This window comes from Pseudochaenichthys georgianus, chromosome 5 (genome assembly GCF_902827115.2).
Source record: "Pseudochaenichthys georgianus chromosome 5, fPseGeo1.2, whole genome shotgun sequence".
Classification (NCBI taxonomy): domain Eukaryota; kingdom Metazoa; phylum Chordata; class Actinopteri; order Perciformes; family Channichthyidae; genus Pseudochaenichthys; species Pseudochaenichthys georgianus.
The window spans coordinates 25,137,596-25,156,294 of record NC_047507.1 but is presented as its reverse complement, the minus strand read 5'-3'; the positions used below and the strand labels follow the sequence as shown (position 1 = coordinate 25,156,294).

Sequence of the window (18,699 nt, the reverse complement as noted above, 5' to 3'; positions counted from 1 at the left end):
ATAACATTCAAAGTTGACAACCATCATATGAAAACACCAACCTCCGATTTCAGCCGCTTGGCTTTTCACCTCATAATTTAGGTATTTTGGGAGCATTTTCATAGTTTCGCTGTCGGGATACGTGCATCACCACACCCCTTTAGAGAGGGTTAAAAGTGACGATTGAGAGGAATAATTGTTTGTATACATCTATTATTGTATTCTATTAAAATGTCTTAAATCATGAGTTTGGATTGTTACCTCTTACAAAGAAACATTGTCCGTTTCAGATGTCCTTAAGCAGGTTCACCAAAGAGTGAGTGTCGTGCTGAAATTCTCAGATGGTTTCATTTAAATTATTGTTGCCAGAAAAGCTAAATATCAAAGGAAATATGAAGGTCCCGAGCCAGTTGGGAACAACTGGACTACACTTCCTAACTTTACATAAAGTAGTTAAAACTAACTGCCGCTATCAGCTACCAATGTCATGTTACAAAAAAATGTATAGAACATTATTATAATATCATACTCTAATAACATGGTACTCACATTTTCCTGCAGAATATGGACTTTTAATACATTTTGCTGAAAAAATTAATGTACTTTCAAATACAGACTTTGACTTCTCACAGATAAGGGTACTTATAACGGGTCTGAGAACTTCTTCCACCACTGCATAAAGTGACATATACAAAAACACATCTACCTCAAACATGCACTGTACACAAACAAGCATGCACACAAGTGAGAGAGTGGGCGAGACTCCGCCCTCCAAGAGCTCTGGCTCCATGTGACCACTGCATGCCTTATAGCAGAGGCAGGCCTGACTGAGATCAAAAGGCGGATAAGATACCAGAAAGAAAGAAAGGAAGAGTTTGGAAACCGGGAAGGGAGAACAGGGCCAAGGGAGATTCAGAGCGCTGAAGATGTTTTGGGAAAAAATATCATATCTCAGCCTTTGTGACAAATCATTTCAATACACACAACAAAACCACATTGACAAGGGTCAGCAGGGCGAGGAGGAAATGGCTGACAGAAACCAAAGACACGCTAACCACCAGGTGTTTGGCCATACTGCTAAACAGACTGCAACCTAACTGAGAAGTCTACTTAGAGTACACTTTTGCAACTGCTCAAGCAGAATGCAACAAAGCAAAAGGGAGAGTAAACAAATCAAGAAAAGATCCTCTCTGTGTGCGCTGAAAACAAATCTGGTGTTTTGATATGGCCCTGGCTCTGTAAATGCGAAACAAAGAAGTGGATCGGACTGAGACACACGACAGCAATCCAGTCAATTAGCAACAAGAGGCGTTCATGCTCACGTACAGAACAACGGAAAGACCAAAGATGAATGAAGACAAAGGCAGTGGGAGGAGAGGGTGAATTAGGAGGCGGGTATTTGTTTGGGCGTTGAGTTCAAATATCTTTCTCCACATTAAAAAGATAAATCTGGTGATAAACTATATTTGTATTATTTTCAATAAATCCGATGAGAAGATCCTGTGTACAAATTTCGTGGCAATCCATCCAATAGTTGTGGACGTGTTGCCATCACCAGCACTACACGGTGCCTTAAATTGTGCCACATCGCACACTGTAGTTTATCCACTGAGCTGTAACGCACTAGTAAGAACAGACACACGTTTGCACTCAAAGTGACCACATACCAAAACAACCAAATGTCCCACAATGTCAGTATAAGTGTAAAGAGTCACAGAGAGAAAAATGAAGCATGTCTTTGTGTCGTCCTTCATTTATATTCATGTTTGACTGCACAGTATGTATGGAAGTAAAACAAAGGGATATAACAGGAGATATTTCAAAACAGAGACTTACTACTGAGCGCAGTCGATGAGTTGATATTCGTTAGACCTATCCCAGCAGGACCGCACACCCTCGTCAAGCCAGAGGAACTTTGCATGGTCATAAAACTCCTGGAAAGAGAAAGAGGGGTCTGGATTAACGACATACCACATCTACAAATAACTGCGAGTCAGACCCTCGGTTTAGGATCCCTGAAATAAAGATGTGAAATCATAAAAAGATCTAAAAGAAAAGAGTGACCAGAAAAAGAACCTTATAGAGCAAGTCTTTAATATTTCTCTATACCACTAGTAGAGATGTAGATGAGTGCTACTTGGCACGTCACGTAAAGTGCACAATGTTATTTCCAGAGGGTTTATTTGAAAAACAGAAAATTATTTAGAAAGGATCTAGATAATTAATAATCGTTTGATTTGTTTTTGTAAACACAAAAATGCCAAACATCATCTTGTTCAAGTTTCTCAAATGTGAAGAATTAATGCTTTTATTTGACCTAAATGACAGAAAACCGAATGTATTTGTCTTATTTACTATCAGGGGAAAACAAATATGTCACAATGGGCTGTGGAAACTGATAAAAAGGTATTTGTCAGTATTTTCTAATATGTTGAAGAGAAAAAAAGGTTAGAAGATTAATCAATAGGAAAAATAGGAAAAAGACCAATAGTGTTAAAACGTTGTGGATGATCTGACGTAACCTATCTTGGATGCAGTACATAATTAGTGACGGTAATTTAGGAAAAGGATGTGGAATAATTGGATATATGTCTCTGGCTTAAAACAGTATTTCCCGTCCGACTCTCTAAAAACGTTTGGGGACGGATGTAGGGAGGCAAAGACTCTCCCTGGATTAGTGTGTAGTTGAAGGCCGGCTCGAGGAGGAGCAGCAGATGAGCGGGCTCTGACAGAGGCAGGAAACAGAAAGGTTCAGAGAGTTCATGAAGAAATGGAGAGCTTTGTACGGACACAAGGCTCGGCTGTCACCACACAGGGGCCTATCTCCTCACTACGATCTGCAGTGGCCCACATACAACGCGCTCAGGCACAAATAAGCCATTATGTGTCATTCTCACTGTGGAGTCTTAAAAAATACTTAGTGTAACTGAGAGTAGGCAGGTTCTGCTGACCACCACAGCACTGAGGGATACAAAGGAGTTCAGGGAAGAAGATGGCTGACATTGGATCAGATATTAGTGCATGAATATTAATGATTCATTTGCATTTGGGGGGTAAAATACAAGAGGTACAAAGAGTTTGGTTTACTGACATAGCTTTCATGTTAAGGACATGCAAGCTGATCAATGGGCTTATATACAAATAAACCGTGTAGTTCCCATCTGTGTTCTTTTTGATGTCCTCATTTCCTTTTTCCTTTGAGATAAATATCAGACTCTAGACAAAAACAAAGAGTACCAATACTACAAAAGGTTTCCTGGTTAATTTAAAGACTAGAAGCTAATAAGTAGTAAATGGTTAACAGCTTTTTTCCTTAATGCAAGGCCATTTTTATATAGATTGACTAATGGAGTATGTGATTTATTGTTTCAGTTCCATTGAGAGCTGAAGTTCACACATTTTTAAAGTTATTAAAGACATTTGCTGGTTCAAGCTTTCTTGTATGAGATCAGAAAACATATAATATACATTTCGACAATTTTCCATCAGTTACTCTTTGTGTTTACCAATCATCATGTAGTCATGGTACAACTCAGAGAAGGCAAGGCAAGGCGAGGCAAGTTTATTTATATAGCACCTTTCAGCACCAGGCAATTCAAGGTGCTTTACAAAAATGAAAGACATTCAGATAAAGGCAAAAGAGAAAATAAATGTCACGATGCCTCTCATGGTGGTTGTGCAGCTCTGTGAAGGCTTTAAGAAAAGTAAATGTTCAGAGGTGTAGACCTACTTTGAGATCCTGTACTTTAAAGACAACCTGCAGAATTATGGTTTACTTTCTATGAAATGGCATTCATAGAATGAACAAATGTAGTAATCTACCAGGTGACATATTCGAGGTATCATACCACTTATATTGTATGCAAAAAGTTACACATTGCGGTGTATGTGATTTGTTCTTTTTTGTGATTTTAAATATTTCTGGGGCGAATCTCATTCTTTTCAAGTCTTTTTGACCAAGGTTATGCATTTAAAGTGCGTCCAAAACTACGCGTCTCTGTTCATACAACATCTCCTACATGTCTGTGCGTTCATGTTACTGTTGTTCTCCTTTTTTCCTGCTGCACAGTTATTTGTAGAGTGTATCCTAATAGAAATTGAGGACTTGTAAGAACAGAGGGTGTCATTAAAATGGTAAAGCCATGCAAGGCACATTTGAAAGTAAATACTAAATGAACTTGTCTACAATGACTTGTCCCAGGCTAATCCCTTTCATTATAAATATTTGAGTAGAAAAACATTTGTGTTACGTTTTTTTTGAGAATAATAACCACCAGGATTACTGATTAGAAACAAAGCTCCAAAGGAAATCAAGACTTTGGATATCCAATCCAGGCTTTGTGCTTATTTTCTCTCCCTCTCTTCCTCCTCTGCTGAAGGCAGATTCAACCAGTCCAACTGGTTTCCAGTGGGCCCTAAGGCCAGACGAGGGGGGGGAGGAGGAGAGCCTATAAAAGTGTTCTGCTGTATTCTCCTTCCTGAACAACCACTCATTCACTTCAATGGACAGAATAGAAAGCCTTCTGGGAACTTCATAAAACATTACTTTAGGCAACCAGCTATCATTGTGCACACATTTTAAATAACAACTACTGTGACCGTCCACACCCCTACATGAAAAACGATCAGATCAAAGTGTATCCTGGTTCACCGAGTCTAGTGACTGACTGACAGCCTGGAGAAAGGGTCAGCTTGAGTTAGGCCCGCATAATAAATGAGCCGTGAACCAAGTCACAAAGACAATATCAGGAGACTTTCTGTTGCTTACACACAAATACACTCTCTCTTCCCTGCAAAGTCAGCTGCTGAAAACAATTCCACGCCATGGAAACAACCAGTTTAAACACTGAGGCTATCGTGGTGGAAAAACACAGGGAGAGACGCAGTGTTCTTCCTTTAGATGTACAATTGTTTTATGACTTGAAAGAGATATCATGGTAATCAATAAAGCTACGATAAATAAAAAACCTTTGATCTTGATTTTAAATAAATCATCCGTTTGATCAATCGTGTTTCTCTGAATGCTGGTTATAGACAGAACACGTAATCTTTTATCCTTTTCGATTAATCTGCTGATTCTTTTCTCAATGACTTTGTTCATCACAATTTCATTAAGCGCAACATGAGTTATTTAATGATCCTGTTTTGTTGGACCAGTAGTCCATCAAGTCAAAACTGTTTTTTAAATGATACGAAGCAGAGAAAAGCAGAAGAACTTTTCCTATATTTCGGGACTTTCCAGCCATTGTTGCTTGACAATGACTTAACTATTTAATGAATAATCACATTTGCCACAGATTATTTTTCTGTTTATCAAAGGGTGTATAAGTGATGGTTTCATCTTAACTTTAAGGTTCCTCATACCCAGTTATGGCCTTTTTTTTACCATATTTACGTGTCTCCAAGAGGCTCAGGCGGGACCTCCTCTGAGCCTCTGTGCTCCTGGGGGACGGGTCCCTCTGGACACACGTATTATTACAGACAATCAGTGTTAATGGGAGGCGTGGATCTCTCAGGTGAGAGGCTCATTCAATCGACAGCCTCCCCAGCGTAAGCACACCTGCTAATGAGTGAATCACTGCACAAACACACGCGGCTGCCAGGGGAGGCACCTGCCGCACCCCCCGCCCGGGACCTGCTCGGCAGGCCTGATGTGATACTTTAATAGCAGCTATGACACATAGACCTAAATATTTATGAAAAACCAAACATAGAAATGAAAGCTGATTTGCATTATCAGCTTGATATCTTGCAGGGACAATATGCAGACAAATCAGGCTGCAGACAAATCACCTCTGTGTAAAGTCTTGATTCTTAACGTTGTAACTACAGGCTGCAACTCATCTATCATTTCTATTATCAAATAATGTAATTATTTAAATGAATACACTGTATGGTCTGTTTACTGTTTAAAAATGAAGTGAAAAATGCATATCACAATTTCCAAGAGCACATGAATACATATTTAAATGTCTAATTAATAGTCCAAAAACCAACACATGTAATATTTCAATATCAGTGATGAAAGCTTTGGCATTTTTTGATTTAAAAATATAAATGAAAGAATTTGTTAATTATCAAAAGTGTTTCCAAATACTGCCTCTAATACTGATGATAAGATGTAATAATGTGATATTACAACCTGTGCATGGCCATCCAGGTGACATTAGACTAACAAGGTTTTTACTGTCAAATGTGACAGACAAACTAGTACAGACGTCAGAGTGGATAGATCCCAAGGAGGTCAAGTGAAACTTACTGAAGGAAACTCAAAATCCTTCCGGTTGACTTGGTGCATGACATACTCGATTCGGGACTGGTTTGCAGGACAGGCTAACTTGCATGGCGGTGTGAGCGTGATCATGGCAGCAATGATCGTCTGAATGGAGAGAAGAAGAACCAAACTTAATACAATGATTTATTATGACTGAGGCAAACACATTACATTGTGAACTCCAGGAATTCATTTTTTTGTCTCAACGCTCAGTCTTGTTTCATACTTTTTAAAACGGTAACAAACCCTCATCATTCTTCCCAATCTGGCAGAACATATTTGTACAAATCATTTAAAAGGAATCAAAAGATCAAGGACTTACCTCAATAGCTTCTTTAATGTTGTTTTTAATATCATGGATTTTCTGTTTTTTCTCCCTGTGAAGAACAAAGACGTTTGTTTTATTTATACAAAAGCATAAATTGAAAGAATGTTTCAACTTTATTCAACGTGATTCAATGTTAACAGTCAACACAGTTCATGACTTTGATCAATTCTAATTAAACATTATTATTATCAATGGTAACGTAAGTATATATTATTTCAGTCACTAATATGGATCATGCATCTGTTCAGGAAAAATTATATTTTTATCTGATACCAAACGAGAACAGCATTTATGAAAAAGAGTGGGGTGTGGAGGAAAACATGCACTTTAAGGGGACATTTTAGGTGTTTTGAAGTCTAATATTAATTACAATCTACTATGAGCACAAAGTATGATCCAAAGCTTTAGCAAATACAATGAAATGTTGTTGTCCATTTATTGTTGTATATTTTAAACCCTTCTTTTATATTGTTCCTTTTTTACTGTAACTTATTATTGGATGATAATTACAGAGTCCTTATTAATAACCAAGTACCATAAAATAAAAACATTTAACATATATTTCTGTAATTACTAGTGGTGCTTTAATTACAGAAGACATTTAAAACTTTAAAATGTCAGAATTATCAATAATCACGAGGATAAAATAATCTAAATGCAACAGAAAATCTGTCATTTGACGGAGCTTAAAAGTCTAGTTTCACAGAAAGCAACTCCTTTATCTAATATATTACTTTGCTCTGGTCGTTATAATGACGGAGAGAGAGTAAGACTACATTCCTCACACTGCCGTTCTCACCCTCATCCCTCCCATTTAACTCCCCCTCCTCATCTTCCTCATCCTCCCAGCACCTTGCACCGGGAGGGGAAACCTGGCATGAGGAACTCCTTCGGCCCAAAGAGAGAAACAAAACCCCCGGAGCTACTGTAAAGCTGGGGGGGGGGGGCTGACTGTGGATTTGTCATTATAGGAGAGCATCTGTGAGGAGCATGTGTTCGCCATGACCCAAAAATAATCACACGATGATGCTCATACCCAAAAAACCCTTTCTAGGAAAGCGATGATTAAGATTAGAAAAATGTGACTATTGTTTCCTTTGCATCAACTCGGGATTGAGTTTTAGGAAATTCACAAAACAGGGTGGCTTTAAAAAGCCCAGGGCAATGTTACCATGAATAATCAGTAGAAATCTATATCAATGTCCCGTTAAACAATAAGAGGAAATGTACTTTTATTCTCTCTGGCTGAGGATAAAAGTTGCTTGTTTATATCGCAGGAAAGTATTTCTATTTGTCTTTGTTGTACTGACAACTGATAGCACTTTTAAAGTTTCATATAAAATACTTTAAAATGTGTGTATGTTCAACAATCAGTACAGAACATGAAAATGTTCAACAACGGTGATACTTTTATTATTATTATTTTCCCAAATTGTAATTTAGTCTACATAATATTGGAAATCCATAAAAAAAAAGCCCATCATAAATATCTTGTTTTGTTTTTTTTTACCAACAATCGAAAATGAAAGGCATTTTGTTTACTGTGATTTCAGCTAAATAGATACAATATAAAGCAACTGAGAACAGTGAATCCTCACATTTGAGAAGCTGCAACCAGAGAATATTTCCTGATACACACTGTTGAGAAATGCCTAAAGATATTCATCAATTATCAAAAATACTGGCAATTAATTGAAAATAATACATTATTTTCCAGTAATTGCTTTTAAAAGTCATGTTGTTGTTATACTTTGTCCAGATGTCGATTACAATTAATTACAATTAACAAAGAGATAATGTTCCACCTTGTTGGGAACCAAGCTCTAAACTAACTTTGCATGCAGGTCCATTTCAGTATCTATCAACCTTCCTATCACTTGTCAATGCAAGATACCCAAAACATCATCACTTTATCAAGGTATTTGGGCAACAAGTATATACATATCCGAGTCACCCAATCACCCCCAATAATTAACTAGTTTAACGATGAAATATATGTGTCAAATAAAACATGGAGGGAAACCACTTACTCTGCGTTGAAGCCATTGACGTGCAATATTCGCATCTGTTTGACTATCGTGCTTTTCCCGGATTCACCGGCCCCTGAGAGCAGAAAGGAAAATAAGTCAGAGATCTTTATCAAGAGGTGAACAAACTCCTTCAAAGGGCCCAAACTAAAACATCAATAATGGAGATCCATCGGAAACTAGACGATGATTGTTTGAAGCGTATCGCCAGATTTGTGAAAGTTTATGCTGCAGATACTCTTCAGATAAAGGTTGAACATGGTAAGCTTATGAAATACAAGAAATTGGTGAATATTAAACAACTAGTTCCCAACTTTCGTAGCAGTGCGTGAATGTCACATTTCTCAAAGTGGGATTTAAAACAAAAACGTTATAGTGGATATAGGCAATTTGTTGTGCTTTATCTTATTACAGGGTAAATGTTTTTTGCACAATGTCATATCTATACATTAATGAGTCCTTCTTTGTCTAGTTTGGTTGCTTATAAGCCTCGCTCTCACTATGTAATTCTGTTTGCTAACCCGTACAATAACCCGGGAAAAGGAAGGGTTGATCTAACAAAGAAAGTAACACTCTACACTTGCTCCAAAAGTCGCTAAATGTAGCTATTATATGCCTTTTTGCAGTTTGGTGACATCATCTAACATCGGTGACATAAAGCTTAGTGGTTGTGTCTCGTTGCAGTGAGGGAGAGTTGTCTACTGCCACTTTAAGAACATTTTGGTGATAATAAGTCTACACTTTCACTTAGACATTAGAGGTTAATTGAACAATGTTGTATCGGTACTCTTATGGAGGTAAAGGATCTTCTTTACCACTGCATTCAGGACTAATCAGAGATACATTAGCTCTATTTTCATTTGTTTTATTGAGGAGAAGTAAGATCTCATCAAGCCCTAATAAATCATTTTAAGAATAGAGAAGATGTGATTTTCTAAAATTATAAAATACGGACATCCATGTTCACAATGGAAAACACATTGTCCTAACAAACTTAAATTGAAAGAAGCCAGGCCATAACATCTCCTGGAAACAAGGAACTAGGCTGCGGCCCTGCCATTTAGAGCACGAGTGCAAGTGTACAAATCAAGGATCCATTTCAGATTAGAAAGAGCAGGACAGTGTTTAAAGGGAAGCTAGTAATCCTAATGGTAATCCTAATTTGCTCTCCGTACTGAAAGGGGCTTGGCAGGATACTAGCCCTGGCCTTGAGGTTCAGACTGTATCATGATGACATGGAGGCCTGGATGATAAAGCCAGAAATAGCATCATCAAATAAAAAATAGACTTTTTTCAACGACTGATTAGAATATCCATTTTCAGAATAGCTAGTGAGGAGAGGATTATGCGAAAAGGTGAGCATGGAGTGTGACAAACAGCACCAAAAATGGAGCCCAAGTATAAAACTTAATGACTCAAGGTGAATATACACTAACAAACACACATTTTGCCATGTGCTGAGTGTCCAGTATATCTAAAAATGTTTATTAGTGTGACCTCCATGCTGCCTTTACACAAATACTGTCTGTCTGTCCACCATCTCTCACATGTTCTATTCTCCATGAGAAGCCATGAATGCAGACAGGCCTGCTTTTCAACTGTGTCAAGACAGTGTAAAAACCTGGTGTAGAGACATCATGTCATTGCATCATATAGTGTCATAGGCTGAGAAACATGTTTTTGTATTTACATGGTTACATCAGTGGTTACATTTGTATTTAAACAGGTGTTTTCTTCTGTGTGGGTGCAACAATTGGGTACAAAATGGGACAAATATTGAACAGACACATATGCAATAATGATGATATTTTAGAGAACCTACCTAATAGTAGTAGGCGGTGAGTGGCCCGGTATATCTGTTTGTCTTTTTGGAGCTGCTTCTCTATCTTTTTGTTGGCTTCCCTCTGTGCCTTCTCCTCATTTCGTTGGTCTTCAGTCTTACTATTGCCAAGACAGCCCATCTTCCCAAAAAAACCCAGTGATAGGTTCAGGGGGAGGCAGGGTGGATATTTTTGTAGGTAGGTGTAGGAAGGGAGGAAGGAGGGAGGGTGTTGATCAGGAGAAAATCAATCAATCCTAAATTCCTAGACTGGCCCAACAGAGAAACACCTGGCTCAAAATGGGTGACATTTATGTTGCCAGATGAAAGAAGATGTTAGGTAGTAGACGGTGAGCTCCACCAGGCTTTGGCACAATATGTATCCGATGGATGTGGCTATTTACTGGCAGGAGATCACTACATATAAAAAGCAGCAGAGCAACGATGCCGCCCTCTCAGTCGCTTGATTCCTGTGTTTTTCACTGTAAATCAGCAATGAAGTCATCAACATTGATATGAGAGAGTGGATGTGAATTTTCCAGCCCTGTAATGTACAAGCATGAACGTCGGTGGTCCGGTTTCCTTATAGCTGTTTTCAACGTATATGTTTAGATTTCTTAGCAAATGTCTCCTCTGGAGCCCATCTTCGGCAGATATCTCACACTGCCATTCAATCCTTTTCCACACACAACACTATTTATCTCTATGATTTAAATGTGTATTTTTGCAAATGTTGTTTGCAATCCAACTAACCAAAGCACATCAGAGGGCGGGTGGGAAACAAATAAAAAATAAATATTTCCTCTTAAAATGACGGCATGTGAATCATCAGGCTACACCGGGGCTTCTTTCTCTATCACAACTCGTCAGGAATACACCGTTTTTTTGGGAGCTGGGGGGGTTGTTATCAATAATATCTTGTTTTTAGCCGAAATTATTTCCTCTCCCCGTCCACAGATGCTGGTGCTTTGCTTTTTTTCGGAGGGTTTGACCAGACCCCAGAAGAAAAGAGGCCCCTTCTTCGTCCTTTTTCTCTCTGTCACGTTAATTTGTATTTCTCCTCACATCGGGAAGCAAAGGCGATTGGTTTTTGGCAGTCGGATGTCCTTGAATATAACGCGATATCCAGGTGATACTGGTGGAAAAAAGCCTCCGTTATTTCCCCGTTTGGCGCAGGTACAGCCCGCTGTCAAGTCTCTCAGGTTTGTGTATTCCCTTTGAATCCGTACGGCAGATAATGGTTACATGTGCATGATACATGAACACACCGCGGTGCTCTCAGTCACTGTCCAAGACGTTTACCTTTAACCGCCGAGAGGCCGCGTCGGCTCCGGTGGACCGGCCGGGGAGAGCAGAATCGTTTCTTTGCGGTGTTACTCTGAATTATTTTTGCCCCCTTTTCTCTCTGAGGATTGAACATTGAGATAGATAGCGTTGAAGAGGTGGGGTGGGGCAAACGGCTCTCACGGAACCCTGGGAACGAAGAACCATTGTCAAGTTAACAAGACGATAATTCAAACTTCCGGTCGGAACTTTCACAATAAAGCCCCGATGGAGTCAATCTTAAAACAGTGTGAAACATCTGGGATTACATTTTAGAGATAATTTTCCTTTTGCTTAAAATGATTCATTGTGTGTCTCTTATTTCAATATGAAATGAAGGAAAACTATTTCGTAAAAATAGTAAACGAAAACATGTATGACAAGAGTCAAGAATAATGTATGTAAAATATGAATTTACAATGAAAATAGCTATACAGTGTTTAAAACCAAGATGTAATAAATGTGACACTATTCACAGTATAGGAAGAAACTGTCTTTTATCCTTATCCTCATCCTTTGCTTGATATGATATATCATATCAGTTACAGCCCTAGCAATATCAGAGACCTAGCTTAGTGAGGAGCAAGCTGACATGGTTGAAATCGAGGGATACAACATGTTTTTTACTAATAGGACACATTCTAAAGGTGGGGGGACTGCACTTTATATTAACAAAAGTTACAAAAGTAGATCTGTCAGTAATATGTCTTTCGCTATAGACAACATTATGGTATGCATAACAGTAGAAATTGAAATGAAAAAATCTAAAAACCTTCTGATAAGCTGTGTGTATAGAAAACCAGGATCATGTATTGACACATTTGAGAAAAAGCTAGCTGAACTTTAGAACTAAACAAGCAGCAAGAAAATGCTCTTTGTATGTGGAGATTTTAACATTGATTTGCTGAACCCACAAGAACACAATGCAACTACAGAAATTATTAATTCTATGTATAGCAACAGTTTATATCAATCACACGACCAACCAGAATAACATCACACAGTGCAACACTCATTGACAACATATTCACAAATGTTATGGATAGGAAAGTAATAAGTGGAATATTAATAAATGACACAAGTGATCACCTGCCAGTCTTTGCAACGATACAGAACTGTAGGATCAAAAAAGACACCAGAAAAGTCACAATTACAAGACACAAAACACCAGTCTGTTAATTATTTTAAAGAAGAATTATCTAAACAAGACTGGAACAAAATGTATGTACCAGATGTAAATGAAGCCTATGAATAATTTCTACATATTCTATCAGGGCTGTATGAAAAACATTGTCCTTGTGTAAAGAAAATAAGGGAATATTTAATGCAAGTAAAACGAAAAATGAATTATATGTAAAGACTTCTTAAAGAATGGATCAGTAGAGGCTGAACAAAAATACAAGACATACAAAAACAAACTAACAAAGATAATACGATGTAGCAAAATGGATCATTACAACAAATTATTGGAGGATAACAAAAATAACAATAAAAACACATGGAATGTATTAAATACCATTATTAAAAAAGGAAATGGAAAGGAACAATACCCAAACAGTTTTCTGCCAAAAAACGATACAGTAATTTATGACATGACCTCAGTTGCTGAAGATTTCAATAAGTACTTTGTCAATGTTGGTCCTTGTCTAGCTGGGGAAATTGCAAATACTCGTTGTAGTGATGGTGTTGAAAGTAAATATATATATGTAAAGGAAACTATATTCTTAAGAGGGACTGATGAAAATGAAATTATTGACACAGTTAAAAAACTTAAGAGTAAAAGGTCTACAGACTGTCATGATATTGACATGTATACAGTTAAAAACATTATTGAATGTATAGCCAAACCACTAACTCACATCTGTAATCAGTCAATACAAACCGGTGTATTTCCAAATAAAATGAAAACTGCTAAAGTCATAACAATACATAAATCTGGAGATAAACATGTACTGTCAAACTATAGACCAATTTCATTGCTCTCACAGTTTTCTAAAATACTGGAAAAAATCTACTATACAAGACTAAATGACTTCATCACCAAACATAAGATTTAAGATGAACTTTTATTAATCCCTCATGGGGAAATTATTTCTCTGCATTTGACCCATCCCAGTGTGCTGCCATTTTGAACAGCGCCCGGGGAGCAATGTGGGGAACGGTGCCTTGCTCAGGGACACCTCGGTAGCACTTGGTCTTTCGGGGACTTGAACTGGTGACCTTCCAGTTCCCAAGCCAAGTCCCTATCGACTTCGCCACCACCGCCCATAACATACTCTATGAACAACAATATGGTTTCAGAGCAAACAGAACCACATCATTTGCATTTATAGAATTTATGGAACAAATTACTAAGGCAATAGAAAAGAAAGAATATGCAATAGGGATATTTATGGACCTTAAAAAAGCATTTGACACGATTGACCATGAATTATTAATTAAAAAACGACAGAGATATGGCATTAGAGGTGTTGCACTATCGTGGCTATCCAGCATAACAGGGAACAGTAAGGCAAGGCAAGGCAAGTTTATTTATATAGCACCTTTCAACACAAGGCAATTCAAAGTGCTTTACAAAAAACGAAAGACATTAAGAAAATGGCATTTAAAATCTGTCATTAAAAAGAAAAGATAATAAAATAAACATTAAAAGAAAAAATACATGGATAAAAGTTACAGTGCAGTTTAAGATGTAAATAGTTCAATTAAAAGCAGCGGCAAAAAGAAAAGTCTTTAGTCTGGATTTAATAGTAATCAGAGTTGCAGCGGATTTGCAGTTTTCTGGGAGTTTGTTCCAGATATTTGGAGCATAATAACTGAATGCTGCTTTTCCATGTTCAGTTCTGACTCTGGGGACAGAAAGCTGACCAGTCCCTGAAGACCTGAGAGATCTGGATGGTTCATAATTTAGCAGTAGGTCAGAAATGTATTTTGGGCCTAAACCATTCAAAGCTTTATAAACCAGCAGCGGTATTTTGAAATCTATTCTTTGACACACAGGAAGCCAGTGTACAGACTTCAGAACAGGAGTGATGTGATCCACTTTCTTAGTGTTAGTGAGGACTCGAGCAGCAGCGTTCTGAATCAGCTGCAGCTTTCTAATAGATTTTTTAGTGAGAGCTGTGAAGACACCATTGCAGTAGTCGAGTCTACTGAAGATAAAAGCATGGACAAGTTTTTCCAAATCCTGCTGTGACATTAGTCTTTTAATCCTAGATATATTCTTTAGGTGATAGTAGCCTGATTTAGTAACTGTTTTAATGTGACTGTTGAAACTCAGGTCAGTGTCCATGACTACACCTAGATTTCTGGCTTTATCTGTTGTTTTGAACATTGCAGACTGAAGCTCAGCGCTAACTTTTATACGTTCTGCCTTGGCTCCAAAAACCATTACCTCAGTTTTATCCTTGTTTAATTGGAGACAGTTCTGACACATCCAGTCATTGATTTGTTCAATGCACTTACTCAGTGTTTGAATTGGAGCATAGTCTCCTGGTGAAATTGTTATGTAAATTTGTGTGTCATCCGCATAGCTATGGTAACTTATTTTGTTGTTTTTCATTATCTGAGCCAGTAGATGTTAAAGAGAAGAGGCCCCAAGATGGAGCCTTGAGGTACCCCACATGTCATATTTGTCAACTCAGATGTGTATTTACCTATAGAAACAAAGTTTTTTCTGTCCTTTAAGTAGGATTCAAACCAATTTAGAACTGTTTCCGAAAGTCCCACCCAGTTTTCCAGTCGGTCGAGTAATATGTTGTGGTCAACAGTGTCAAACGCAGCACTGAGATCTAATAATACTAACACTGAAGTTCTGCCACTCTCTGTGTTTAAGTGGATGTCATTGAAGACCTTTACAAGAGCAGTCTCAGTGCTGTGGTTTGGACGAAAGCCTGACTGGAACACATCGAAACAACTATTTAAATGCAAGAAATTACTCAACTGTTGAAAAACAACTTTTTCAATGATTTTACCTATAAATGGCAGGTTTGTATGGCAGGTTTGTACGTTGAACTACAAAGCCATACATCACAACTACTGCAGGTTACATGTGGGGTGCCTCAGGGCTCAGTCTTGGGGCCATTACTATTTATTCTGTATATTAACAATATATGTGAAGTATCAAAAACTATTAAAATCAATCTTTTTTGCAGACGACACAAGTCTACTCTGCTGTGGGGACAATTTAGAACAGCTATTGGTCACAATGGAGAAGGAACTGAGCAGGATGAAGATCTGAACATTGAACGCAAGCAAAACCAAACTCAATCGGGAATCGATCGACCAATACAGAGAAGAAACTCACTATAAATGGCATCCAATTAGAAAGTGTATCGGAAATAAAATTCCTTGGAGTAATCATAGACAATAAATTAAGTTGCAAACCACATATAAGCTATATCAAAGCCAAAATATCCAAATCAATAGCAATTCTGAATAAAGCCAAATACCTAATTAATCAAGCTTCTTTGTTTATGCTGTACTGCTCCTTCATACTTCCATACATGGTGTATTGTGTGGAAGTTTGGGGGAACACATAAACAAATACACATCCTATCTTCATCCAGCAAAAAAGAGCCATACGAGTTATACATACAACTACGTACAAAGAACCAACAAATAAATTATTCATAAAACTAAAAACACTAAAACTACAAGACCTGGTTGACTATAAAACTATTCAAATGATGTTCAAAGCCGCAAATCAACAATTACTTCATAATATCCAGGGACTTTTCACACGGAGAGAAAGCATGCACATGTTGAGAGGAAACTGCATTTTCAAAAAAACACCCGTACGAACAAATGCCAAACTTCATTGCATCTCATCAAAAGGTGTTAGTCTGTGGAATAACTGTAATGATGCACTGAAATATTGTACAAGTCTATCTAAACTGAAAGTATTATTTAGGAGCCAAATCATTAATGGTTATGAACAGGACCTGTAAAATCCCATTTGTTGTTATTTCTTGTAATTGTAAAAGTAATTTATTTCTGATTGTTTTGTAAAAAAACAAAAAGCAAACAAATTAACAAGACAAACATGTTGCTGATGACGATGACCTAATGTTTTATTTATAAGAAAAAATATATGCTAGAGGGGGTAGGACCAAACGTTTTGTTAAGCTTCATCTTGCCCCTGTTGAACATGACAGAGACTATTTGAGAATTATTATTGTTTTTTTTTGTTTTTTAATATATATTTGTTGTACTTTGTTATACTTATTAATTTGAGTGAGACATGTTCAATAAATTGAAAAATATATATATTATGTTGGTCAACCTTGGTGGACTTGATATGATATTAAATAGTAAACTACATTACACAGCACACAGGCAGACACACATGCACAACCGCGCAACAATATAAATCTTATACTCGCTGAATATCAAATCGCTTAGAGAATTAACAATATATAAACACACAACGCTTGGGCATATATTAATCAAAAATATTGGTTCCTTGCCTTTAGGAAAGAAAAATTAAAGACAAAGTACTGCAAAAGTCAATAATTAATTGAAATACAAAAAGTATTTAATTAACACTGAGAAGAATCTATTTGTGCTTGAGTAAATGTTAGTTACTTTGCTTCCTGAAAAAACTATTGAATAGAATAATCCAATTGGTACAAAGTAATGTATTGATACATTCAAATAAAATTGCATTTTAAATATGTATTCTTGTGAATGCTATGAATGAATTCCCGTTTTAGATTCATTACAATTGCAAACATATATTTTGGACAAAAAACATCACATTACAATACCACCATTAACTATTGGCCTGCACTCAATTAGAACACATCATTACAAATTAGATTACATTTTTCATTAAACAGTAGACTGTAACTCATATAAATATATATATTATTTGTTGTGAGTTTTCTACACCTGTGTGGAGCTGTAGTTTAACATCAAATACAAACTTTTATTGAATTATTTTGCTTCTTTTTGACATACACCATTCAATATTGCTTACACTTCAAGGCTAAATTAAATGAATGATCTGATCTGAAGACAATCAAATATGTTAACACTTCACTTTTGTTAATCATTGACAAAATGACATCATGCTTTTACTTTGAAGTTAGGATTAAAGTACTTCCTGTTTCCTCCTTGCTGACGCTTGACGCATCTGAGTGAAGCAGGTTGGATCACATGACTGCCCGGAGCGTCATGAAGCGGAGGTACAGAAGGGGAGAGGCGCCCTCTTTGAAGAAAAATTATTATCAACTTATACACCCAAAAAACTATTAATCAATAACATTATTAATTTAAAGGTTAAGATATAAAAAAAACATTACATTCATTTAGTAGCAATAATAGGCTGGGACAATACGTATATTTACAGATATAAAGGAAGCTATATATTTTTGTATTATCACTAATTAAGAACTTTTAGTGCATGTTGTTTTTGACTGGGGTTGGGGATCAAAAATAATTTGATCAACCTGAGCCTGGTTTCAATCGCTTATTGAATCCATTTGTCTCCAGCTTTATTTCAATTGATCAATACAGTTTGAGTAATATATAGAATGAAATCCAGATGTTAATGTCGGCTTAACTTCCCTACAATAATGGTGATTTTTAAACTGCACCCTTTTCCCCCCTCTATCCCCTCTCATACATTTTGCACAGTTTTACTACATTCCTCTTCCATAGTTGAACAATTCCCTTTAAAGCAATTAAATCAAATGTTCCATTATAGTGTATTGTATAATGTACATGCAATACATTATACAGACATATAGCATGCATAAAAATCTATAGGCCTACCAGCTTATACAGTTTTTGCTCAGAGTTTTACAGTGGTCCCTGTTATTTTACCCTTTTAGCTCTCACATGCATTCAAACACTGTCTGTGCAGTATACAAATCCCACACCCACAGACACACATGCGGAGAAAACACATACAAAAACAGCACCCTCGTCAAATACGTCAAAAGGC

The 18,699-nt window shown here is 37.0% G+C and overlaps 1 protein-coding gene across 2 annotated transcripts; it reads right to left on the bottom strand.

Moving 5' to 3' along the window:
* Positions 1-242: 242 nt before the first annotated feature.
* On the bottom strand, positions 243-11,897 carry LOC117446809 (guanine nucleotide-binding protein G(s) subunit alpha-like). 2 transcript variants are annotated; one of them, XM_034083248.1, is made up of 6 exons: positions 10,431-11,897; positions 8,612-8,684; positions 6,576-6,630; positions 6,239-6,358; positions 1,816-1,913; positions 243-307 (listed from the first exon to the last, which is right to left on the bottom strand). In XM_034083248.1, exons 1-6 carry the CDS (start codon positions 10,567-10,569, stop codon positions 286-288), a joined length of 507 nt encoding a protein of 168 aa, XP_033939139.1. In that variant the 5' UTR covers positions 10,570-11,897; the 3' UTR covers positions 243-285. The 2 variants fall into 2 exon arrangements, with proteins under 2 accessions (XP_033939139.1, XP_033939138.1); XM_034083247.1 differs by lacking the exon at positions 243-307 and adding an exon at positions 1,560-1,602.
* Positions 11,898-18,699: the final 6,802 nt, after the last annotated feature.